Source organism: Cetorhinus maximus, chromosome 14 (assembly GCF_964194155.1).
Source record: "Cetorhinus maximus chromosome 14, sCetMax3.hap1.1, whole genome shotgun sequence".
NCBI classification, from domain to species: Eukaryota; Metazoa; Chordata; class Chondrichthyes; order Lamniformes; family Cetorhinidae; genus Cetorhinus; species Cetorhinus maximus.
In genome coordinates this window covers 41937286-41964441 of record NC_135892.1, presented here as the reverse complement: position 1 = coordinate 41964441, position 27156 = coordinate 41937286, and the positions used below count along the sequence as shown (strand labels likewise).

The window sequence follows — 27156 nt, the reverse complement described above, 5'->3', positions numbered from 1 at the left end:
GTTCCCATCCAATGGCCTAGTTGCTGCCTACTTCTGCCTGGTTACTCACTGTGAGCTGAGTTGTTCCCCCAAGCTACCCATTAAAGTATGCACAGTGCCAGTGTCTGTGTTGATTAAAAGATGGTGCTTCTTCATCAATCATCTGCTCTTGTTAATTTCCTTCATCCTCATGTTGCATTAGCTGGCCATGCAATACTATTTGGGTATCTGCAAGCACAAATACAGAAGGGGAGTTTTGGGGTGAGGGAAGGGTGGGTGGTTCAGTGAAAATCGAGATGTGCACAGTTAATCACCTGCAGCTTGTACTTCCTACCAGAGTGTAGGATGAAAGTGAAATTGGATTTGAGAAGGTGCATTAGGTACATATTGTCAGCCTGGATAGTCTTGGTGACACTGATTGCAACAGTCTATGTTACTGCATCACCATTAATCTGGAGCACCACCTCCTACAAGAGGCTTAGGAAATGCAGCTATATCTGTGCCCTGGCAATTCTATGCCACTTCCTGTCATGTCCACTATGTCCTGTGAGAGAGAGGGAAGAGTGTTAGTGAGTGTGCAAGGTGCGTTTGGGTGACATGCCTTGTGATCCCATTCCTACAAACCGGCCCTATCAAATTTTTAGTCCCTGGAATTAAAAACTGCAAATTTTGAACATTCTTTGAGGTATGGTACCAAGAGTTATGGATGCAAAGGCCTTAAATGACTACAACCTAGAAACAGTATAAATGAGGAGCGATCATCACCACAGGTTAGAAGGAATAAGTTGTGCTCAACTAACTACAATGAGCTGGTGTCCTGCGGTGGCATCTGAGTAATCTTGGTGTTGGCCGTGAATATGATGAATCATTTAACCTTTAATAATAAACCTCCAAGCATTTTTGACTGTGTTGAATTCACCATTATTATAGGCAAAGGATTGCACCCTTTGTCTATTCCGAACATATTACTCGGGCTCTGCTGCATTAGCTGATCTCAGTCAGAATGGCAGTTAGTATGTTACAGTAAACTTCAGCTTGATGGAGTAAAAACATAAAATGTTGGAGATACTCAGCAAATCAAGCAGTATCTGTGGAAAGAAAAATCAAAGTTTATGTTTCATCAGAACTGAGGAAAGATAGAAATGTAATAGGTTTTGAAAGTGGAAGTGGGGAGAAAGAATAAAAAGAAAAGTCTGTGATAGGGTGGAGGACAGGAGAAATTAAATGACAAAAGGTTTCAAGGTAAAAAAGCCAAAGGGAGTGGTAATGGAAACAAAAGATGTGCCCACATGAGGTGTAAATGGCTGGAAAGCAGCTGTCTGAATGAAAAGTGATAGAATCATTTATGGCACAGAAGGAGGCCATTTGGTCCATCGAGTCTGTGCTGGCTCTCCTTGGAGCAATCCAGTCAGTCAGCTTGAATCCTGTAGCCCTGTAGCTTACTTTCCTTCAAGTGCCCGCCATATTTCCTTTTGAAATCATTAAAATTGTTTTTGCTTCCACACCCTTGTGGGCAGTGTGTTCCTGGTCATTACCACTCGCTGTCTAAAAAAAAGTTCTTCCTTTCATTCCCACAGGGTCTCTTTCCCAAAACCTTAATACAAGGACAGGGGACACAGATTTATCATCCAATGGGAACAGATTTTCTTTATCTACCTTACTGAAACCTGTCATAATCTTGTATGCCTCTATCAAATCTCTGCTCTTTTCCTCTAAGGAAAACAACCCCAGCTTTTCCAACCAAACATCGAAACTCAGAAGTGTAGGGACCAGAACTGGATGCAATACTCCTAGTTGGATTTTGACCAGAGCTTTATAAAGGTTCAAGATAACTTCCCTGCCTTTGCACTCGATGTCTCTGCTTATGAAATCCAAGATGCCATATGCTTTGCTTATCATTCTCTCAGTATGTCCAGCCATCTTCAAAGATCGATGCACATGCACCCTCAGGCACCTCTGTTCCTGTACACTCTTTAGAACTGTTCCATTAAGTGGATATTGCCTCTTTTTATCCCTTTTTCCAAAATCACCTCACACTTTTTGTAAATTCCATCAGCCACTTGCCTACCCATTCTGCTAGCCTCTCTGTTATATTGCAGGTAGCTTGTATTGTTATGACCACGTGAGGAGGGTTGAAATGACTCTCCTGTTCTCCCACTCCAGGTTTGACCACAAAGGGTTTTTTCTTAATTTAGTGAGGATATGCTTTGACAATTCTGGAAGAGACCCACTACTTAGATTATAAGTTGTAAAGAATTAGACATGTTTTCTTAGGTTAAACAAAGAACAGGATAAGTTTATTGAAGAGTGCAATGAGGAGCAGCACCAGGCATACCTAAAAAATTGGTTGTCAACCTGGTGAAGCTGCAACACAGGACTACTTTCATGCCAAACAGCCTAAGCAGCAAGTGATAGACAGAGCTAAGCGATTCCGCAACCAACAGATCATACCTAAGCTCTGTAGTCCTGCCACATCTAGTTGTGAATGGCGGTGGACAATTAAACAACTCACTGGAGGAGGAGCCTCCATAAATAACCCATCTTCAGTGATGGTTGTGCCCAGCACATCAGTGCAAAAGATAAGGCTGAAGCATTCGCAACAATGTTCAACCAGAAGTGCCGAGTGGATGATCCATCTTGGCCTCCTCCAGAGGTCCCCAGCATCACAGATGCCAGTCTTTAGCCAATCCCATTCACTCCACGTGATATCAAGAAACAGCTGAAGCCCTTGGATAATGCAAAGGCTCTGGGCCTGACAATATTCCGGCAATAGTACTGAAGACTTGTGCTCCAGAACTTGCCACACCCTTAGCCAAGCTGTTCCAGTACAGCTACAACATTGGCATCTGCCAGGCAATGTGGAAAATAGCATAGGTATGCCCTGGATACCAAAAACAGGACAAATCGAACCCAGCCAATTAAGTCTACTCTTGCTCATCAGTAAAGTGATGGAAGGGATCAGTAACAGTGCATTCAAGCGGCATTTGCTTAGCAATAACCTGTTCTCTGATGCTCAGTTTGGATTCCGCCAGGGTCACTCAACTCCTGACCTCATAACAACCTTGGTTCAAACGTGGATAAAATAGTTGAACTCCTAAGATGAGGTGAGAGTGACTGCCCTTGACATCAAGGCAGCATTTGACCTAGTGTGGCATCAAGGCACTCTAGCAAAACTGGAGTCAATGGGAATCGGCTGGGAGGGGGGGGTGGAATCTCTCTGCTTGTTGGGCTCATACCTAGCATAAAGGAAGATGGTTGTGGTTGTTGGAGGTCAGTCATCTCTGTTCCAGGACATGGCTGCAGGAGTTCCTCAGGGTAGTGTCCTCGGTCCAACCATCTTCATGTAAATACTGTGGCTACAAGAGCAGGTCAGAGGCTAGAAATCCTGCGGTGATTAACTCACCTTCTGACTCCCCAAAGCCTGTCCACCATCTACAAGGCACAAGTCAGGAGTGTGCTGGATTACTCTCCACTTGCCTGGATGAGTGCAGCTCGAACAACGCTGAAGAAGCTTGACACCATCCAGAGCAAAGCAGCCTGTTTGATTGGCACCTTATCCACAATCATTCACCCCCTCCACTACCGATGAACAGTGGCAGCAGTTTGTGCCATCCACAAGATGAGCTGCAGAAACTCACCAAGCCTCCTTAGACAGCACCTTCCAAACCCACAACCAGTACCATCTAGAAGGACAAGGGCAGCAGACAAATGGAAACACCACCACCTGGATGTTTCCCTCCAAGCCACTCATCATCCTGACTTGGAAATATATTGCCGTTCTTTCACTCTCACTGAGTCAGAATCCTGGAACTCCCTCCCTGACAGCACTGTGGATGTACCTACAACACAGGATCTGCAGCAGTTCAAGAAGGCTGCTCATCACCACTTAAGGGCAATTAGCGATGGGCAATGAATGCTATCCTAGCCAGCGATGCCCACATCCCGTAAAATGAATTATAAAAGAACTAGATAAATCACAACCACCATTCATACGTCACAAGCATTCGTCTGAACCCTCACACACACAGTACAGATGGCAGGGTAAGGGAATAGATTTATAGGATTTTTACAATTCATGAAAAATTAAACAAGAATATATGGTTAGCTGTTCCTTGTCTGGTCTTGATGCAGTGATTCCATGTTATGGCCATTTTGTTCAGCTCCCTTCCTGGGTGTAGTTGTATGGAGAAGATTTGCACGTTTGTTTCCCCCAAAAGGTCTTGGTTCGCAGTAGATATATCTTCTCGAGATGCAAAACCGGGCATCACACTTCTGAGAGAAAGAGGCATAGAGGGCACATAGCTTCAGTGTTCAGTACAGCATTGTGTTTTGTCGTGTCTCTCCTGCTTGGTGAGGAGTCCTTAAAGTACCTTGCTGGCTGTATATTCCAGAGAAATTCTATTAGTTCATGTCTGCTGCAGTTATTGTTTCAGAGCAGGTAATTGTATTTTGATGTCTCATCAACATTTGAGAAGTCTCAGGATGGTGTGAAGCCAACAGGGGATGGGGTCTTTCATGCTCCCCAGGGGGTTGAGTGTCTAGTTTTTATCCCACTTGGTGGAATGTGAAATTGTGTGCATTGTAGCAGTCTGGGCAGTTTTCGTTGTCTTTCGAGGGTCCCAGATTTTTTAAAAATCCAGCCAGAAAAAGAAAAATTAGAATTCTATCTTTAAAAAGCACATCGTCATAACAATATCATTCTCACTATTTGCAACTCTTCCAAGTTTAGTATCATCAGCAAAGTTTGAAATTCTACACTGTATTCCAAGATTTACAATTCATGAAAAATAAAACAAGAATATATGGTTAGCTGTTCCTTGTCTCGTCTTGATGCAGTGATTCCACGTTATGGCCATTTTGTTCAACTCCCTTCCTGGGTGTAGTTGTATGGAGATTTATATATAGCAAAAAAGCAGTGGTCCTAGCACTGACCCTTGGGGAACACCACTGTTTATCATCCGCCATCTGAAAAATAGCCATCTACAACAACTCTGTTTTCTATCCTTAAGCCTATTTTTTTATCCAATTGGACACTGATCCTCCTATTCCATGAGCCTCAATTTTATTTACCAGCCTTTTATGTGGTGCTTTGTCGAACATCTTCATAAAATCTATAGACAACGTCCACCTCATTACCTTCTTCATCAACCTTCTCTGTTACTTCATCAAAAAAATTCAATGAGATTAGTCCAGCATATTAAGGAATAAAAAATTGAGAAAAACAATCAGCATGCAAAGCATGAAACAACATGCAGGCAAAGGTTATTATCTAAAATTGTTGAACTCATGAATCCAGAAGGTTGTAGAGTGCTGAGTCGAAAGATGAGCTTCTGTTCCTCGAACCTTCTTTGAGCTTCATTGGAACACATTGTAGCAGGCCTAAGGGAGAAAGACCAGAGTGGTAGCAAGGTGGAGAGTTGAAATGGCAAGGGCCTGAAAGCTCAGGGTCATGCTTGTGGACTGAACAAAGGCATTCTGCAAAGCAGTCACCAATCTTCGTTTGGTCTCCCCAGTGTAGAGAAAACCATATTGTGAGCATCAATTGGCTGCTAACGCTACTCAAATACAAGGAAATGTAGCCCAAAATGTTTTGATAATATATTGGGCATGTTAGCCACATAAACACAGGTTGCTTGTATATACTACTGATTAAAGAAGTCATGCAGTCAATCATGAGTTTCATTAATATTTGTAACACCATAGCTTCCCTTTTATTCTTAGAAACAAGATCCGCTTCTATTTGTCCTTATTATTTCTGAAACATAGATTATCATAAGCAAATTCTTAAATGTGATGTAGGTACATCTGTTGTCAGGAATGCTGAACTTTACAAGATGGTTATGCTTTAAATCAAAGTAAAACAGAATTCCAGATAAACACCTCAGTGTGGAGAAATCCCCATTTGATCCAGTTGTCATGGAGAGAAAACTCAGACACAAACCCATTGAGGTGGGGTGGCAGTTTTAACATGTTACATAGTAGCTCAGGAAAAAGGAGAGTTGCTGCTTAAAAGGCAGAAACAAAGGAGCTACTCCTGTGAAAAAGCAGGGGAAAGCTGTTCTGTGGTAATGATCAAGCAGGATAATTTTAAGAGTTTGATATCTGCTCAAAGAAAAGGAACAGAAAGGGTTCTTGAAGATTTAAGCAAGGTGTGTCTTGCTGGTGATTATCGTATCTGGAAAAACTTGGGCGTGGAACAATTGCCAAAGGACACTGGAAGTTTCGACCTGGTATGGGAGAAGTGAATCTGCATTGGAGAACTGGGATTGAAGACGACAAGACATAGGAGCAGAAATTAGGCTATTTGGCCCATCGACTCTGCTCTGCCATTCAATCATGGCTGATAAGTTTCTCAACCCCATTCTCTTGCCTTCTCCCCGTAACCTTTGATCCCCTTACCAATCAAGAACCTATCTATCTCTGTCTTAAATACACTCAATGACCTGGCCTCCACAGCATTCTGTGGCAATGAATTCCATAGATTCACCACTCTCTGGCTAAAGAAGTTTCTCCTCATCTCTGTTCTGAAAGGTCTTCCCTTTACTCTGAGGCTGTGCCCTCAGGTCCTAGTCTCTCCCATTAATGGAAACATCTTCCCCAAATCCACTCGATCCAGGCCTTTCAGTATTCTGTAAGTTTCAATCAGATCCCCCCTCATTCTTCTAAACTCCATCGAGTATAGACCCAGAGTCCTCAAACGTTCCTCATATGTTAAGCCTTTCATTCCTGGGATCGTTCTCGTAAACCTCCACTGGACCCTCTCCAGGGCCAGAACATCTTTCCTGAGATACAGGGCCCAAAATTGCTCACAATATTCTAAATGTGGTCTGACCAGAGCCTTATAAAGCCTCAGCAGCACATCCCTGCTTTTATATTCTAGTCCTTTCGAAATATATGCCAACATTGCATTTGCCTTCCTAACTAGCGACTCAACCTGCAAATTAACCTTAAGAGAATCCTGGACTAGGACTCCCTAGTCCCTTTGCACTCCAGATTTCTGAATTCTCTCCCCATTTAGAAAATAGTCTATGCCTCTATTCTTCCTACCAAAGTGCATGACCTCACACTTCCCCACGTTGTATTCCATCTACCACTTCTTTGCCGATTCTCCTAACCTGTCCAAATCCTTCTGCAGCCTCCCCGCCTCCTCAATACTACCTGTCCCTCCACCCATCTTTGTATCATCTGCAAACTTAGCCAGGATGCCCTCAGTTCCTTCATCTAGATCATTAATGTATAAAGTGAAAAGTTGTGGTGCCAACATTGACCCCTGCGGAACTCCACTAGTCACCAGCTGCCATCCTGAGAAGGACCCCCTTATCCCCACTCTCTGCCTCCTGCCAGACAGCCAATCTTCTATCCATGCTAGTACCTTGCCTGTAACACCATGGGCTCTTATCTTACTGAGCAACCTCCTGTGCGGCACCTTGTCAAAGGCCTTCTGGAAGTCCAAGTAGATAACATCCATTGGCTCTCCTTTGTCTAACCTACTCGTTACCTCCTCAAAGGATTCTAACAGATTTGTCAGGCATGACCTCCCCTTGATGAAACCATGCTGACTTTGCCCTATTTTACCATGTACTTCCAAGTATTCTGAAATCTCATCCTTAATAATGGACTCTAAAATCTTACCAATGACCGAGGTCAGGCTAATCGGCCTGTAATTTCCTGTCTTTTGCCTCACTCCCTTCTTAAACAGGGGGGTTACATTAGCGATTTTCCAGTCCTCTGGGACCCTCCCTGACTCGAGTGATTCCTGAAAGATCACCACTAACGCCTCCACTATCTCTTCAGCTATCTCCTTCAGAACTCTGGGGTGTAATCCATCTGGTCCAGATGATTTATCCACCTTCAGACCTTTCAGTTTTCCTAGCACCTTCTCCTTGGTAATGGCCACCATACTCACCTCTGCCCCCCGACTATCTTGAACTTTGGGGATATTACTCGTGTCTTCCACCGTGAAGACTGATGCAAAGTACCTATTCAGTTCCTCCGCCATTTCTTTGTTCCCCACTACTACTTCTCCAGCGTCATTTTCCAGCGGCCCAATGTCCACTTTTGCCTCTCTCTTACCCTTTATATATCTAAAAAAACTCTTGCAATCTTCTTTTATATTACTGGCTAGTTTACCCTCATATTTAATCTTCTCCCTCCTTATTTCTTTTTTTAGTTGTCCTCTGTTGGTCTTTGTAGGTTTCCCAATCCCCTGGTTTCCCACTGCTCTTCGCCGCATTGTACGCTTTCTCTTTAGCTTTTATGCTGTCCCTGACTTCCCTTGTCAGCCATGGTTGCCTCGTCCTCCCTTTAGTATGCTTCTTCTTCCTAGGGATGAATTTTTGCTGTGTCTCCCAAATTACTCTCGGAAACTCCTGCCATTGCTGTTCCACTGTCTTTCCTGCTAGGCTCATCTCCCAGTCAATTCTGGCCAGCTTCTCCCTCATGCCTCTGTAGTTGCCTTTATTCAACTGTAATACCGTTACATCTGATTCCAGCTTTTTCCTCTCAAATTGCAGGGTAAATTCTATCATAATATGGTCACTTCCTCCTAAGGGTTCCTTCACCTTAAGCTCCCTTATCAAATCTGCCTCATTACACATCACTAAATCTAGAATTACCTGTTCCCTAGTGGGCTCCACCACATGCTACTCCAAAAAGCCATCTCGTAGATGTTCCACAAATTCCTTTTCTTGGGATCCACTACCAACCTGATTTTCCCAGTCTACCTGCATACTGAAATCCCCCATGATCACTGTAACCTTGCCTTTCTTACACACCTTTTCTATCTCCTGGTGTATCTTGTGCCTCACATCCTGACTACTGTTCGGAGGCCTGTACATAACTCCCATTATGGTTTTTTTACCTTTGCAGTTCCTCAACTCTACCTACACAGATTCTGACCCTACGTCATTTCTTGCTATCGATTTAATTTCATTTCTTACTAACAAAGCAACCCCACCCCCTCTGCTAACTTGCCTATCTTTTCGATAGGATGTATATCCTTGGATATTTAGCTCCCAGTCCTGATCCCCTTGCAGCCATGTCTCCGTGATGCCCACCACATCATACCTGCCAATTTCAATCTGCGCCACAAGCTCATTTACCTTATTTCGTATACTGCGTGCATTCAGATACAACACCTTCAGTCCTGTATTCCCGTCCCCTTTCTCATTGTCGTCCCTTTATCTGATGTGCTTGAAGTTAGATTCCTAGCCCTTTCCAAACACTCTGTCCTATTTTGTGTTCTGGAGACTTTAATAGCGTCTCCTTTCTTTTCAGTTTTTTCATAATATTCCATGAAGTTGAATCCACCCCCACCACATGCTAACCTGCTGCTTTGTTTCCCATTATTCATACTTCTTGGAGTTTTACCCTTTCCCCCCCCCCCCCACTTTCTAGTTTAAAGTCCTGTTGACCACTCTATTTACCCTTTTCGCTAGAACATTGGTCCCAGATCGGTTCAGGTGGAGACCGTCCCAATGGCACAGATCCCTTCTGTTCCAATACCACGAAATGGAACCCTTCTTTCCCACACCACTCCTTTAGCCACCTGTTTACTTCCCTTATTCTCGCGTCTCTGTGCCAATTTGCACGTGGCTCGGGTTGTAATCCGGAGATTATAACCCTTGAGGACCTGTTCTTTAATTTAGTTCCTAGTTCCTGATAATCCCCAAACAGGTCCTCTTTCCTAGTCTTACCTAAGTTATTTGTCCCGACGTGGACCACAACAACTGGATCCTCCCCCTCCCTCTCCAATATCCTTTTAAGACGGCCAGAGATGTCCCTTGCCCTGGCACCGGGCAGGCAACATACCATGCGGGACTCTCGATCCTGCTTACAAAGGATGCTATCAATTCCCCTAATTATAGAATCCCCTACAACTACCACTTGTCTTTTTTCTCCCCCCTCTTGAATGGCCTCCTGTGCCATGGTGCCATGGTCAGCTGGCTCATCCTCCCTACAGCCCTGTTCCTCATCCAAACAGGGAGCAAGTGTCTCGTACCTGTTGGACAAGGTCAAGAGCTGAGGCTCCTCTGTTCCTGAACACAGGATCTCTCTACCTGCCTCTCTTGCAGTCACACCCTGCTGACCCTGACCACTGACCGAATTTGAGGTACTTAATCTACTGGGTGTGACCGCCTCCTGAAACAAAGCGTCCAGGTAACTCTCCCGGATGTGCCGCAGCGTCCGGAGCTTAGACTCCAGCTCATCAATTCTGAGCCGGAGTTCCTCCAGCAACCAACACTTGCTACAGATGTGGTCACTGCGGCTCGCAATGGGATCTGCCAGCTTCCATATCATACAGCTACAGCACATCACCTGCCCAGCCATCTCGACTTAGATAATTAATTTATTAATTAGCTTTGCAGTTTATTTTTTTCAAATTTGGTGCAGATTTCCTACCAACCAATCAGGTCACAGCGTTCCTGTGATGTCACTTTTTCAGTTTTGGCTTCAGTTACTCTGTGCCCTGAGGTCACCGCTCTGGTGCTCCTCCCTCCGAGTCAGCTCCCAGGATTTACTCACCAATCAGCTGCTTTTTCTTTAAAATCCACTTTCAGAAGAGTGTCCCTCACAGGTCTGGTGCACTCCTGAAGGCACTGCCTCTTCCTCGCTTTTTTTTAGGTTTGAGGAGGAGGGAGGGATGGAAACACTACAGCAATGTAATGTTCAGGGTTATTCCGTTCTTTGACAGTGGGTGGTCCGCAATTCCCTCCTGAGTCGCGGTGGCTGCGGTGACATCTCCCAGAATGCTTCAGTCACTCCTCACCAGCGCCCTGTGTTGGATGCTCTTCCTCCTGTTGAGTGCAAGAATCCTTCTCGATTCCCTCCTGAGTCGAGGTGGCTGCGGTGACTTCTCCCAGAATGCCTCAGTTACTTCTCACCAGCGCCCTCTGTTGGATGTGGGACTGTTCCTTTAATGCTACATATCTGCCAGTAGCGTAGCACACAATCAAAGGGTTTCGTAAGGGTTGTGTTAGCTAATGCGAAAATAGCTTTTTTTAGTTTGATGTATTAATTAGTTGCCTTTTAATTTATGTTTAACCTATGTTGATTTTAGTTGGCTTGTTGCAGTAAAAGTCTTAAAATGTGAAATCTTGCCCTTTGGTTCTTTTCATCGGTCTTTTGAAAATTTATCTCTTTTTAAAATTTATTGGTCTCTATAGGGATCATACCACAGTTCTGTTCATAATATAGTGTCCTCTTTGCTATACTGAATAATTATGGCTAGATAGGACACACAGTTTCCATCCATTCACCTCCTTGAACCTGGTATAAATTTAAAGTATAAAATTCAACTTACAGATTTTTTGGGGAAAAATTTGTAAAGCACAGTGTGGCACTGAACCGTATAGATCATTGGTTTGAATTTGAGCTGATCTCAGCTGCAGTAGTTGGAAAGAAACTTGGCCTCATTAGTCCTACAATCAGCTGACAAAATCTGACAGGGTGTTAAGATCTGATAAATTTATAATCAAGAAAAGTAATCTGAGGCTCAGGCAATCACTTAAAACAAAAATTCCTCTGCTTTTCTTCAAGTGCTGTGGGATCTTTTAGATCCACCCAAGAGGGTGTGAACTCAGTTTAACATCTCATCCGAAAGACAAGACCTTTGACAGTGCTGCACTCCCTCAGCATTGCTCCATTTCTGGAGTGATTAGGTTTTGCTGAGCTTGAATTTTAAAATTCTAAGAGGCTATAGGAAGAAACAAAGGCGCAGGAGTTGGAGTTCCGCAGGTCTGAGGTGATGGGAATAATGAGTTTGGAGGACAGTGTTCAATACTGAGTATGAAATATTGATTCATTTCTGTTGAAATAAGTATACATTGAAGTAGAATTGTTTCACCTGAAGAATAATATAAAATATTATTTCTACCAAATTTCTACCAAATAATCACTGCATTCATCCAGCATGCTATTCATGTGTTGGGGAGGATTTAGACTCTCATTTAGTACTGGTCTGTATTTTCTGAACATTTATACTGTGAATCTGGCTTTGAAATTTGACATTATTGAGACTTATTCAACTGGTTTAATCTGATAAAGGGCGCTTTGAAGAGGAATTTATCAAGATGAGAATGGAAAGGTTGCAGGGTTGGATGAACAGAATGTGTCATCATCCTGTCGTTTCAAACAGTGAGGTCTTTCAGCTCTTCATCACTTACCGGGATGAAAAGGTAGGAAAAATTACACAACTAAATCGTTAGCAGTGAGAAGATGGCATCTTGTTGAAGTAAAGATTTTTAAAAATTGTTAAAGGATTATTCCAAAACTGTTCATCTCTTCTTGCCATAGTATCTTGCAGTTGTAATAATATAAGAATCAGTTTTTTTTTAAATAGCCCAATGGCTGTCATGTGCAAATAGATGGCTGCTGTCATTACCCTGCTCCTACGCTCACTTTTGGAGGATTGAGGTGAAAAGCTATTTTGGAGATTTTTTTTTTGTGCTTGATTCCCACATCATTGTGTTTTGTTTTACACTCAAGTGAGAATTATTAATAGCATAATGTTTTAAATTGTCCAGATACAATTTCCACCTTGTACCATTATTCAAATTTTACTCCATGCAACACTGTTTTAGTGAATAATGAAATGGATAATGAAAACTAATGTTATAAACTGCAGCAATTATAAATGACTAAAGCTTTTACAACCTTCAACATAATTAGTACGATTTGGTGAACTATTGCTCATCGTGTTCAGTTTTCCTATTGTGTATGCTTAAATTCAAGACTATAAATCTATTTCAAATAATCTACAACGTTATTTTTAAAATCAAATCTGAGATTGCAAGTTGACAACCCTGACACCCTAGTGAATAAAAAGCACTGCACAGTTTGCTCTACATTTTGTCATTTGTAAGTAACATCATCACGCTGAAATGTAAGAGGATCTATTTGGAGACTACAAAGTAACTGAATGAAATAGTGTATTAATTGTGCAAACATTCCCCCACTCTGAATTAATAGATGGATGTCTGAATTAGTAGTATATTTGAAATGGTCATCTCTTTGAAGGCCCTTAGTGACTTTTTCATATGCTCCATGGAATTTCAATGCAAATTCAAGTAATTTACCTACATTTCTCCATTAAAGGAATGCCAACAAACATATTGCTGTGCTCTACAGTAATACTGTAGAGTTTTAAGAATACATGCTATTGGGATTAAAAGATGCATGTTACAGACTAGTAAAATCAGCAATCTGGGTTAGGATATTATGGGGCCTGAAGGAATGGGTTGGGAATGTGGGGTTGGGGGTGTGAGTGATGTGAAAAATCACTCTCCTCCTCTTCTTCAAAATATTGCCAAAATGGGATCTTTTACATCCACCCGAACACACACACACAGGGCCTCGGTTTAATGTCTCTTCCGAAGATGGCACCACTGACAGTGCAGCACATCCACAGTATTGCCCTGGAGTGTCAGCCTTAATTTTTGTGCATAGGCCCCGGAGTGGGACTTGAACCCAGAACCTTGTGACTCAGAGGTGACCAGCTGAGCCACAGCTGAGGAGTGGAAGCTTAATGTGGTGGTTGTGCGGAACTTGATAATTAAGGGGACAGATAATATCCTTTGTAAGCAGGATTGGGAGTCCCATGCGGTCTGTTGCTGACCTGGTACCAGGGTGAGGGATATCTTGAACCAGCTTGAATGGCTATTGAAGAGGAAGAAGGAGGATTCAATTATGATCCATGTTGGGACCAACAATGTAGGGAAGAGCAGGCAAGAGGCCCTGTTTTGAACGTACCCGGAACTAGGAGCTAAGTTAAAGAACAGGACTTCAAGGGTTATAATTACTGGATTATTACCTGAGCCTTGTGCAAAATGACATTGGGTAAATGGGGGAGGTGGTGGCGTGGTGGTTTGTTGCTGGACCAATAATCCAGAGACCCAGGGTAATGCTCCGGGTTCGAATTCTACCACGACAGATGGTGGAATTTGAATTCAAAAATCTGGAATTAAAAGTCTAATGATGATCATGACCATGTTGATTGTTGTAAAAACAATGTTGTAATGTCCTTTAGGGAACCTGCTGTCCTTTCCTACATGTGACTCCAGACCCACAGCAATGTGGTTCACTCTTAAATGTCCTCTGAAATGGCCGTCTCTCAGTCGCTACAAAATCACTAGGCATCAGAAACGACAATGGCAATCTCAGCCCTGTCGAACCTCCAAAGTCATCCTGACTAACATCTGGGAGCTAGTGCCAAAATTGGGAGAGCTGTCTCACAGACTAGTCAAGCAACAGCCCGACACAGTCACCTTCACAGAATCATACCTTTATAGATAATGTCCCAGACTCCTCCATTATCATCCCTGGGTATGTCCTGTCCCACCGGCAGGACAGACCCAGCAAAGGTGATGGCACAGTGGTATACAGTCGGGAGGGAGTTGCCTTGGGATTCCTCAATATTGACTCTGGACCCCATGAAGTCTCATGGCATCAGGTCAAACGTGGGCAAGGAAACCTGCTGATTACCACAGCCCTCCTTCAGCTGATGAATCAGTGCTCCTCCATGTTGAACATCACTTGGGGGAAACATTGAGGGTGGCAAGGGTGCAGAATGTACTCTGGGTGGGGGACTTCAATGTCAGAATGGCTCGGTAGCACCACTACTGACCGAGCTGGCCGAGCCCTAAATGCTAGACTGGGTCTGCGACAGTTGGTGAGAGAATCAATAAGAGGAAAAACATACTTGACCTCATCCTCATCAACCTGCATCTGTCCATGACACTATCAGTAGGAGTGACCACCGCATAGTCATTGTGGGGACAAAGTCCCGCCTTCACACTGACAATACCCTCCATCGTGTTGTGTGGCACTACCACTGTGCTAAATGGGATAGATTTCAAACAGATCTAGCAACTCAAGACTGGGCACCTAAGAGGCCATCAGCAGCAGCAGAAATGTACTTGAACACAATCTGTAACCTCATGGCCCGGGATATCCCACACTCTACCATTACCATTGAGCCAGGAGATCAACCCTGGTTCAATGAAGAGTGCAGGAGGGCATGCCAGAAGCAGTACCAGGCATACCTAAAAAATGAGGTGTCAACCTGGTGAAACTACAACACGGGACTATTTGCATGACAAACAGCATTAGCATCAAGTTAAAAACAAAAAACTGCAGATGATGGAAATCCAAAACAAAAACAGAATTACCTGGAAAAACTCAGCAGGTCTGGCAGCATCGGCAGAGAAGAACAAAGTTGACGTTTCGAGTCCTCATGTTAGACAGAGCTAAGCGATTCCACAACCAACGGATCAGATCTAAGCTCAGCAGCCCTGCCACATCCCGTCGTGAATGGTGGTGGACAATTAAACAACTCACTGGTGGATGAGGCTCCACAAATATCCCCATCCTCAGTGATGGTTGTGCCCAGCACAGCAGTGCAAAAGATAAGGCTGAAGCATTCGTAACAACCTTCAGCCAGAAGTGCTTAGTGGATGATCCATCTCGGCCTCCTCTGTAGGTCCCCAGTATCACACTCCACATGATATCAAGAATCAGCCAAAGGCACTGGATACTGCAAAGGCTATGGGCCCTGACAATATTCCGGCAATAGTACTGAAGACTTGTGCTTCAGAACTTGGAGGTATGTCCTGTACAAACAAAGCAGGACAAATCCAACCCGGCCCCATCAGTCTACTCTCGATCGTCAGTAAAGTAATGGAAGGGGTCATCAGCAGTGCTCTCAGGCGGCATTTGCTTAGCAATAACCTGCTCACTGACGCCCAGTTTGGGTTCTGCCAGGGCCAATCAGCCCCTGACCTCATTACAACCTTGGTTCAAACATGGACCAAAGATCTGAACTCTCGAGGTGAAGTGAGAGTTACTGCCCTTGACATCAAGGTACCATTTGACCAAGTGTGGCATCAAGGAGCCTTAGCAAAACTGGAGTCAATGGGAATCGGGGGGAAATTTCACTGCAGGCTGGAGTCATACCTAGCACAAAGGAAGATGATTGTGGTTGTTGGTGGTCAGTCATCTCAGCTCCAGGACATCACTGCAGGAGTTCCTCAGGGTAGTGTCCTAGGCCCAATCATCTTCAGCTGCTTCATCAATGACCTTCCTTCCATCATAAGGTCAGAAGTGGGGATGTTCAGCACCATTTGTGACTCTTCAGATACTGAAGCAGTCCATGTCCAAATGCAGCAAGACCTGGACAATACCCAGGCTTGGGCTGACAAGTGGCAAGTAACATTCACGCCACACAAATAGCAGGTAATGACCGTCTCCAACAAAAGAGAGAATCCAACCATAGCCCCTTGATGTTCAATGGCATTACCATCACTGAATCCCCCACTATCAACATCCAGAAACTGAACTGGACTAGCCATTTAAATACTGTGGCTACAAGAGTAGGTCAGAGGCTAGGAATCATGCGACGAGTAACTCACCCCCTGACTCCCCAAAGCCTGTCCACCATCTACAAGGCACAAGTCAGGAGTGTGATGGAATACTCCCCACTTGCCTGGATGAGTGCAGCTCCCACAACACTCAACAAGCTTGACACCATCCAGGACAAAGCAGTAAGTGGCAGCAGTGTGTACTATCTACAAGATGCACTGCAGGAATTCACCAAGGTTCCTTAGACAACAGCTTCCAAACCCACGACCGCTACCACCTAGAAGGACAAGGGCAGCAGATAGATGGGAACACCACCACGTGGGAGTTCCCCTCCAAGTCACTCACCATCCTTACTTGGAAATATATCGCCGTTCCTTTGCTGTTGCTGGGTCAAAATCCTGGAACTGCCTTCCTAACAGCACTGTGGGTGTATCTACACCACATGGAGTGCAGCGGTTCAAGCAGGCAGCTCACCACCACCTTCTCAAGGGCAACTAGGGTTGGGCAATAAATGCTGGCCCAGCCAGCGAAGCCCGCATCCTGTGAATGAATAAAAAGAAAATGAATAAAAAGAAAGATTAGGAAGGTGAACATGTGGCTGACAGAGTGGTCTAGGAAAGTGGCATCCTTTGTAAAACACTGGTTAGCTTCCAACTGGAGTTTTGAGTTCTCTTTGAGTTCTTCCATCTCGTGAGATGATAGTTTGCATCTTGGTGGTCAACTCTGTTAAACAACATTATCTGGTGTTGCTCAGGAGTCCCCCTCTGGCATGGCAGTCTTTGTCGCATTTGCTGCAGAGGAAGACTATGGACTGAGAAGGTGCAGGATTCGCTGGTCTGTTCTCTCTGGCTCCTCGGCCAGCTGAGCTTTGCATTTTGGCTTGCCTCTTCCAATCCTTCCAAACACTCAGCCTCCAGAGGTCACTGCTGATAGCAACATCTCCCAGCTGGCAGTGTCACTGTCCACCATCATCATATCTTGCTTGTAGGTGCCCTTGTAGAGGAGGTGTGGATGTCCATCAGGCTGTGACCCAGTGGCCATTTCTCCATACAGAAGATCTTCCAATATACTGCTGCCATCCCATCCAATGAACATGGTCAAGCCATTGCAAACATCATTGACATAGCAATGAGTGTATGCCAGTGGAATTAGCATGCTCCGGGACTCCTGAGTTGGTGACACTGCCCTACCAAGAGACGCTGAGGATACATCTGAGATGTTGAAGGTGGAAAACTGTTCAGCCTTTTTTTCCTACCTAGCATATCTTGCCTAGGTCACACCGCTGTAAAGGAAAGCACTGAGCGTAGGCTTGGTAGACTCGGTTTGGTGTGCTCTTGTCAGGTTGCTGTTGTTCCACACCCTCTTACTCAGCTTAGACAAAACAGCGAAGCTTTTGCGATGCGTGTATTGATATTCGCATCAAGTGACAGATTGCTGGTGATTGTGAGGTCTAGATATGTGAAGTTTTCAACTGCCTCTAGCATCACATTGTCAATGCTGATTGATGGTGGCATGGCAACACCCTGGACCATGACCTTTGTTTTCCTGATGCTGAAACCAAACTTTACAGGTGTGAGGGAGTCTGTACATTTACTGCTAAAGGTGTTCCATGTTATGGACTGCTAGAGAGGTATCATTGGCATAAATTAACTCTGATGAAGATTTGCTGTTCTTCTGTCTTGAATCTCATGTGGGCAAGGCTGAACTTCCATTAGCTCTAGTATGTAAGAAGGCAGTCTATGTAGATGAACTGAAGGCAGATGTCAGCAGAAAAGAGAAGACTGCCAAAGAATATTCTATATTAAGGTAAGACTGACCTCAATGGAATGAGACTAACACTGTACACAATAAACTGAGCAAGCTGTTCATGGGTAAAACAACACAATCAGTGTTCAAAAAGAATATGTAATTCAAGAACCCTATGGGGCAAGAGCTCTACTTGCCAAAAAGACAATTGTGGATAACTAAAATAAGAGACAGCAAAAAGCCAAAAGAAAAAGTATATAAAAATGCTAAAAAAATGACATCCTGACAACTAGGAAAGAAAGAAAGAGCAGCAAAGGGTAACAAAATAGTTAGAGCTGCAAAATAACTTAGCAAGGGGTAGAAAAATAAATATATGTTTACAATTACATTAAGAAATACAGGGTGGTTGGGAGCAATGTGGGCCAATTGAAACTGTTAACCATGATATTGTCAATGAAAATTAGGAAATGGAAGACATGTTGAATAATTACTTTGCGTCAGCATTCACAGTAGAGATAGAGGTTAGGATGCTAGACATCTCAAGGAAACTAATATTGTGTCAGGGACAGGAAGTTACCAAAATTAGTATCAGCGAAATAACAGTATTTAAGAAAATAATGGCACTTAAGAGTAACAAATCCCCAGGACCAGATGGTTCCATCCCAGAGGTTATAAGGAAGTATGTGAGAACATTGCAGGTGCCCTGACTATAATCCTACAAAGTTTTCCCAATTTGGAGCTGTCCTTTTGGATTGAAAAATTGTGCATGTCACTTAAAGGTGGGAGAGAGAAACCGGGGAATTATAGGCCAGTTGTCCTCGCATCTTGTCAGGAAATTAGTGCGATATATAACTGAGGATAGGATGACTAAGTACCTTAAATTATAAGCTGAGCAGAGAGCACGAGCGTGAATTTGTAAAGTGTAGATCATGCCTGGCAAAGCTGATTAAATAGTATTACATAGGATTATAAAGCATAGAAACAGACATGCAGCCCAACAAGTCCATGGTGATCTCTATGCCCACCGGAGCCTCCTCTCAACTTTTCTCAAATATATCTACCATCGTAACCATCTGTGCCCTTCTCCCTCAAATTCATCTGTATCGTAAGGCATAGTGATAATGTCAACAGACTAGTAATCCAGAGGCTGTGAGGACACGGGTTCAAACACCACCACAGCAACTGGCGGAATTTAAATTCAGTTAATAAATCTGAAGTAAAAAGCTAGTCTTGATAATAATGACCATAAAACCAAAGTTAATTGTTGTAAAAACCCATCTGGTTCATTAATGTCCTTTAGGGAAAGAAATTTGCCATCCCTACCTGGTTTGGCCTACATGTGAATCAAGATCTACAGCTATGTGATTAACTTTTAAATGCCCTCTGAACTGGCCTGACAAGCCACTCAGTTGTATCAAACGGCTACAAAGTCTACAAAAAGGAATGAAACTGGACAGATCACCCAGCATTGATTTAGGCACCAGAAATGACAATGCCAAACCCAACCCTGTCAACCCTGCAAAATCCTCCTTACTAACATATGGAGGCTTGGGAGAACTGACCCACAGACTAGTCAAGCCTGACATAATCATACTCATGGAATCATAGCTGACAGGCAATGTCCCTGGGTATGTCCTGACCCACTGACTGGACAGACCCACCAGATGTGGGGTGGCAAGTGGTATGCAACCAAGAGGGAGTTACCCTGTGAGTTCTCAACATCGACTCTGGACCCCATGAAGCCTCATGGCATCAGATCAAACATGGGCAAAGAAGCCTCCTGCTGATTACACCGACCGCGCCCCCCTCAGCTGATGAATCAGTACTCCTTCATGTTGAACACCACTTGAAGGAAGTACTAAGGGTGGCAAGGGTGCAGAATGGTGGGGGACTTCAATGTCCGTCATGAAGCGTGGCTATGTAGCACCGAGCTGCCAAGTCCTGAAGGACATAGCTGTTAGACTGGATCAGCAGCAGGTGGTGAGGGAACCAACAAGAGGGGAAAACATACTTGACCTCATCCTCATCAACCTGCCTACGCAGATGCATCTGTCCATGACAGTATTAATAGGAGTGACTGCACAGTCCTTGTGGAGACGAAATCCCGTTTTCGTGTTGAGGATACACTGCAATGTGTTGTGTGGCATTACCACCATGCTAAATGGGATAGATTCTGAACAGATCTGGAAATTGATAACTCGGCATCCATGAGGCACTTTGGGTCATCAGCAGCAGCAGAATTGTACTCGACCACAATCTGTAACCTCATGGCCCGCATGAGCCCCACTGTACTATTACCAGGGGATCAACCCTGCTTCAGTGAAGCGTGCGGGAAGGCATGCCAAGGGCAGTATCAGGCACACTTAAAAATGAGGTGACAACCTGTTGTACCCATAACACAGAACTGCTTGCATGCCAAACAGTTGGAGCAGCATGTGATAGACAGAGCTAAGCATTCCCACAACCAACAGATCAGATCTAAGCTCTGCAATCCTGCCATATCCAGTTGTGAATGGTGTGGACAAACTCACTGGAGGAAGTGGCTCCACAAATATCCCCATCCTCAATGATGGGGAGCCCAGTACATCAGTGCAAAAGACAACATGGAGTATTTGCTGCAATCTTCAGCCAGATGTACCGAGTGGATGATCCATCTGGGCCTCCTCCAGAGGTCCCCAACATGACAGATGCCAGCCTTCAGCCAATTATGGGGAGGCATTAGCATAGTGGTATTGTCCCTGGACTAGTATTCCAGAGACCCAGGTTAATGCTTTGGGGATCCAGGTTCGAATCAACAGCAGATGGTGAAATTTGAATTCAGTATATTTAAAAAAAAAAAATCTGGAAATAAAAGTTTGATGATAACTATGAAACCAATTGTCGTAAAAACCCATCTGGGTCACTAATGTCCTTTAGGGAAAGAAACCTGCTGTCCTTACCTGGTCTGGCCTATATGTGACTCCAGAACTACAGCAATGTGGTTGACACTTAAATGCCCTCTCAACAAGGGCAATTAGGGATGAGCAATAAATGCTGGCCTAGCCAGCGACACCCACATCCCATGAACATGAATTTAAAAAAATTTGATTCACTCAACGTGATATCAAGAAATGGCTGAAGGCATTGGATACTGCAAAGACTATGGGCCCTGACAACATTCCAGCAATAGAACTGAAGACTTGTGCTCCAGAACTAGCTGCACCCTTGACCAAGCTGTTCCAGTACAGCTGCAGCACTAGCATCAACCGTGGCAATGTGGAAAATTGCCCGGGTTTATCCTGTCCACAAAAAGCAGGACAAATCTAACGTGGCAAATTACTGCCCCATCAGTCTACTCTCGATCATCAGTAAAGTGATGAAAGAGGGCATCAACCGTGCTATCAAGCGGCACTTACTCAGCAATAATCTGCTGATTGACGCTCAGTTTGGGTTCTGCCAGGGCCACTCAGCTCCTGACATTGCAGCCTTGGTTCCAACATGGACAAAAGAGCTGAATTCAAGAGGTAAGGTGAGACTGACTGTCCTTGACATCAAGGCAGCACTTGACCAGTGTGGCATGAAGGAGCCCTAGCAAAACTGGAGTTAGTGGGAATCAAGGGGAAAACTCTGCATTGGTTGGAGTCATACCTAGCATAAAAGGAAACTGGCTGTGCTTGTTGAAGGTCTATTGTCTCAGTCGCAGGACATCACTGCAGGAGTTCCTCAGGATAGTGTCCTAGGCCCAACCGCTTTCAGCTGCTTCATCAATGACTTTCTCTCCATCATAAGGTCAGAGCAGGGATGTTCGCTGATGGTTGCACAATGTTCAGCACCATTTGTGACTCCTGAGATACTGAAGTACCTTGTTCCTATATGCAACAAGACCTGGACAATGTTCAGACTTGGGCTGTTAAGTGGCGAGTAACATTCGCACCACACAAGTGGCGAGGCAATGACCATCTCCAACAAGATAGAATCCAACCATTTACCCTTGACATTCAATGGCAGTACCATCACTGAATTCTCCACAATCAACATGCTAAGGGGTTACCATTGACCAGAAACTGAACTGGACCAGCTATATAAATACTGTAGCTATAAGAGCAGGTCAGAGGCTGGGGATTCTGTGGTGAGTAACTTATTTCCTGACTCCCCAAAGCCTGTCCACCATCAAAAGGCAGAAGTTGGGAGTGTGATGGAATACTCTCCCCTTGCCTGTAATGAGTGTAGCTGTAATGTTATAACGACTATACTACTGTACCTGCACTTTTGTTCCTCAACTTAAATATTTATAACTTAGTGATTCTATCCCCCTGCCTACTCTCTAAGCATTTAAATTTCTAACTTTTAGTTGCTGTGTAGCCAGGCAAGCGTAGAGCAGTCTCCTAAATATAACAGTTAAAGCTGTAGGCAAGCAGGGACCAAGTAGTTATAAATATGGTTTGTCTATCTGAGACCTTAACTGTAGCTATTCCTACCAGCTAATGTAAATGAACCCTAAGACACAATATTTAAGAACTCCACGTGTCATTGCCCGTAATTGACATAATGGCCTGGATTTTTGCTCCTGGGTCGGGCGTACAGAGTTGGGACAACTCCCAGCTCTGCAAACCCGACCCAGGAAATATTGTCCTGGAGTTTGGGCTTTTTTTTTCGGGATGGTGGAGTTCTCAGGAAGTTGGGACTGCTGCCCACAGAATGAGTATGGCAGCTGCTGGGTACAGATGCGGGCTGGACGGAAGGCCTACCTCTGTGTCCAAGATTTTGAAAGAAAACAAAACCAAGAACAACCCTCCAGCCCTCATTCCTCACACCTCCTAACCCATACCCACACACTCCCAATGCCAATCATGCCACCTCATTCCTTCTACCATGGCAACAAATGCCCCTCTACCCAGCCCCATGCCAACTTAGTTGCAAATTATGCCAACCCTTGCTCCCCATCCATCATCCTTTGCCCTAGCACCTACCGTGTCAACTCACGCCAGTATCTGCCATGGGCACACCTCAGGATCCATGCTGAGGTGAAATAAAGTTCAAAGTATCTATTACAGAATTTAAAAAAAAACACTCTTATTCATAAAACTCCTTCACCACATTTACCTTCAACTTGTTTAATCCCTTAATAAAAGCAAAGATTGAATTGGGACTATGAATTCCAAAGAATTTATAACTGCTTGGAGATGTCAATCAAACTGAAATGGAAGGCACCCTACTGTGATGATGGAAGGTTGTGAAATCAGTCATGTAGCACTAATCCAGTAATAGTAGCCCTTAGGCTTGTGTCAACAGACAAAATGAAGTAGCAAGCAGTGTTTTTTTTAACACTGCAGACATTTTTTTCAAAGATTTGAAGGACAGGAGTGTTAAATGCCCTGACAGTTGCTTTTGACAGTTCACTTTGACACTTTGGACAGTTCCAATGAGCTTGACAGTTAATGAGTTTTTATGCACTTCTTACACGCACTCATGCTTACTTTGAACTCTCCCAAGGGGCATAAAGGGGCATCTGACCTCCTCCAAAGGTGTCCCAGGACCATACCCTACTTCTTCAAAGGACTTCACAAAGTTCCAGACTTACTCCTACCAGGTCTAACCTGCGCATGTCATGTTTCACACACCTGGGTCACCAAAATTAGACATGAATGGAGACAGCTGCTGGTTTATATGGGCAGCCACCTCCACAAAATTTGCACGTGCAAATGCCAACTCGGGCCCATTCCTGCCCCTGCTAAAATGGTAGGGGCTGGACCTAAGGATTTCAGCCTCTTCCGCCATTTTCACAGTGACAGAGAAGCTCTCTGTTGTTGCAAAAAATCCAGGCCAATGTGTCAACAAAAGTCAGTACACTTTTTCCCAATTAAATTATATTTCAAGCCTACTAAAATTATGTTCAATTAAACAGGATTTTAGTGTTCCTTGATACCATGTGAAAATTAAAAGACTTGCTTGGGATTTTATTTTTACAACTGATAATACTTTCCTGATGTGGGGACTAAACTTCTACTGCAAGTATAAGTGCATTTTTTTTTGCTGCTTGCTTTTAGCCACTTTACCTTAGTATCTCCCATATCCTGAGTAAGAGATTTCTTTACTTCCATACAGAGGCATTTTTTTTTTGTGCATTTCCCATTCAAATAATTGCCTTTTCAGGTTTGCTAAAGAAGCTTCTATTGGTTCTGTGAACCATGGAGACTGGGTTCTGTTTTACCAGTGCAAACAAAATACTGTAAATTCTGGAAATCTGAAATAAAAATAGAACATGCTGGAAAAACTCAGCAGGTCAGGCAGCATCTGTGGAGAGAAACAAAGTTAACATTTCAGGTCAATGATCCTTCATCAGATGAGCTCATAATGTCTGTTGGTTCCGATCATTGTTAGGTCATTGACCTGAAACATTAACTTTCTTTCGCTCCACAAATGCTGCCTGGCCAGCTGACTAACAACACTTGCTGCTTTTATTTCTGTTTCACCAGTGTTGTTCAACACCTTGGTCACCATCCATAATGGCTAATTTGGAATCCAGAAATGTTTATGTGGTAACTGAGGTTATAGCCTCTCCTACTGTCTATCAGGGGTCACATGCTCTGTTGAGGCTCAGACCAGTGAGCACTAAGAGCGGGCAATCCAGCGGAGGGGTGGGGGTGGGGGGGTTGGGGGCGGGTGGGGGGGGTGCGGTGTGTGGGGAGCCTTCCTGGTGTGAGTCCTGATTGACCGTGTAACACCTGAAAAACTCTCTGCAATAAAGTTTAGCTGTTTCTTGTTGAAACCTGTCCGCTCTGTCGAGTCATTACATGTAGCAACGAGAAGAAAATTGGCTCCAACTCTGCGCCTTGCCCTGTTACTGTGAGTACATCGAATTTTAAGGAAAAAAAAGACTACTCACCAGTCATGCCACTCTTCGACAGAATCGATCCATATGATGCGACTATGGAAGACTGGAGCCTGTATGTAGAGCACCTCGGATTTTATTTTGTAGCAAACAAAATTACCATGGAGGAAAAGCAGAAAGCTACTGTTTTGAGTGTATGTGGCGGTAAGACATACAATCTCATTCGCAACCTGACGGCCCCGAGCACACCCAATTCTAAGTTCTATAATGAGTTAGTGGATCTCGTGAAAACACACTTCCAGCCGGAGCCATCCATAATAATTTTTAAAAAATTCATTCACAGGATGTGGGCTTCGCTGGCTGGGCCAGCATTTATTGCCCAACCCTAGTTGCCCTTGGGAAGGTGGTGGTGAGCTGCCGCCTTGAACCGCTGCAGTCCATGTGGTGTAGGTACACCAACAGTGCTGTTAGGAAGGCAGTTCCAGGATTTTTACCCAGCGACAGTGAAGGAACAGAGATATATTTCCAAGTAAGGATGGTGAGTGACTTGGTGGTGTTCCCATCTATCTGCTGCCCTTGTCCTTCTGGTGATAGTGTTCGTGGGTTTGGAAGGTGCTGTCTAAGGAGCCTTGGTGAATTCCTGCAGTGCATCTTGTAGATGGTACACACTGCTGCTACTGTGCGTTGGTGGTGGAGGGAGTGAATGTTTGTGGATGTGGTGCCAATCAAGCGGACTGCTTTGTCCTGAAATGTGTCCAGCTTCTTGAGTGTTGTGGGAGCTGCGCTCATCCAGGCAAGTGGGGAGTATTCCATCACAATACAGCATTTTAAAGTTAATTCCAAAGTTAGGGCCCCGGGAGAATCCATTGCAAACTATGTAGCGAACCTTGAGCAGTTAACAGAACATTGCAACATTAAATGATATGCTGCGGGACCGATTAGTTTGTGGAGTTAAGGACGATGCCATACAGTGCTGTTTACTTGCCGAGATCGACATCGATTTTAAGCGCGTCCTAGGAACCTCCATCGCCATGGAAAGTGCTACTAGAGACTTGCAGGCTTTGCAACACACACAACATGGCGCCGTACTTCTTGTTGGGCAGGAACCTACTGCCCACCGTGGCTTCAGAAGATCAAGCTCGACTGGTCTGAGATATTTCACCTCAAATCTGATGGAGTTCCAGAACTTCTAAGAAAATACAACATGGTTTTTCGGGATGAACAAGGGAAGTTAAAAGGCATGCAGGCCAAGATACATGTGGAGCCACAGGCGACACCCCTTCTTTAAGGCAAGATCTGTGCCTTATATATTGAAAGAAAAGGTTGATAAGGAGCTGTGCTGGTTAAAAAAGGTGGGCATTGTCAAGGTGGGAGGCGGTGGTGTAGTGGTATTGTTGCTAGACCCAGAGTAATGCTCTGGGGACGTGGGTTCAAATCCCAACTTAGCAGACGCTGGAATTTGAATTCAATAAAAACCTGGAATTAAAAGTCTAATGATCAGGAAACCATTGCCAATTGTTGTAAAAACCCATCTGGTTCACTAATGTCCTTCAAGGAAGGAAACCTGTCATCATTACCTGGTCTGGCCTACATGTGACTCCAAACCCACAGCAATGTGGTTGACTCTTAAATTCGCTCTGAACAAGGACAGTTAGGGATAAGCAATAAATACTGGCTTAACCAGCGACATCCACACCCCATGATCAAATAAAAAATTTGAATGGGGTGCGCCCATAGTTCCAGTGGTTTAGCCCGACCACAACATACGATAATAAATTGACCGTAAGTAAGGCAGCCAATCTAGACAAGTACCCTATCCCAAGGATAGATGTGCCAAATTGTCTAGAGGCAAATCCTATACAAAATTGGACATGAGCCATGCTTACCAGCAACTAGAGCTCGATAGCACATCAAGGGAGTATGTAATCATTAACACACACGAGGGTCTCTATCAGTATACCCGTCTACCCTTCAGGATCTCATCGGCGTGCACTATCTTCCAGAGAATAATGGAGAGCCTTTTGCAAGGACTCCCACAAGCAATTGTATATCTAGATGATGTCCTCATCACGGGGTTAACCAAGACAGAACACTTGACCAACCTGGAGGAGGTGCTCAGGAGGTTCAAGGAAGCCGGTGTATGGTTAAAGAAGGGAAAGTACACAAATCAGGCACCAGAAGTGACTTATCTAGGCCACAGGATGGATGCCATGGGACTGCACCAGGTAGAAGACAAAGCTCAGGCAATATAAGATGGGGCATCA

The 27156-nt window shown here is 44.2% G+C and overlaps 1 protein-coding gene across 6 annotated transcripts in view; it reads left to right on the top strand.

Moving 5' to 3' along the window:
• Positions 1 to 27156, top strand: part of snx9b (sorting nexin 9b) — a 186675-nt gene that overhangs the window by 104997 nt on the left and 54522 nt on the right. For all 6 annotated transcript variants that reach the window (XM_078556848.1, XM_078556846.1, XM_078556845.1 and 3 more), the window contains one exon: positions 12025 to 12155. In XM_078556848.1, the coding sequence (XP_078412974.1) occupies positions 12025 to 12155 (131 nt within the window). The remainder of the gene's footprint in view (positions 1 to 12024; positions 12156 to 27156) is intronic.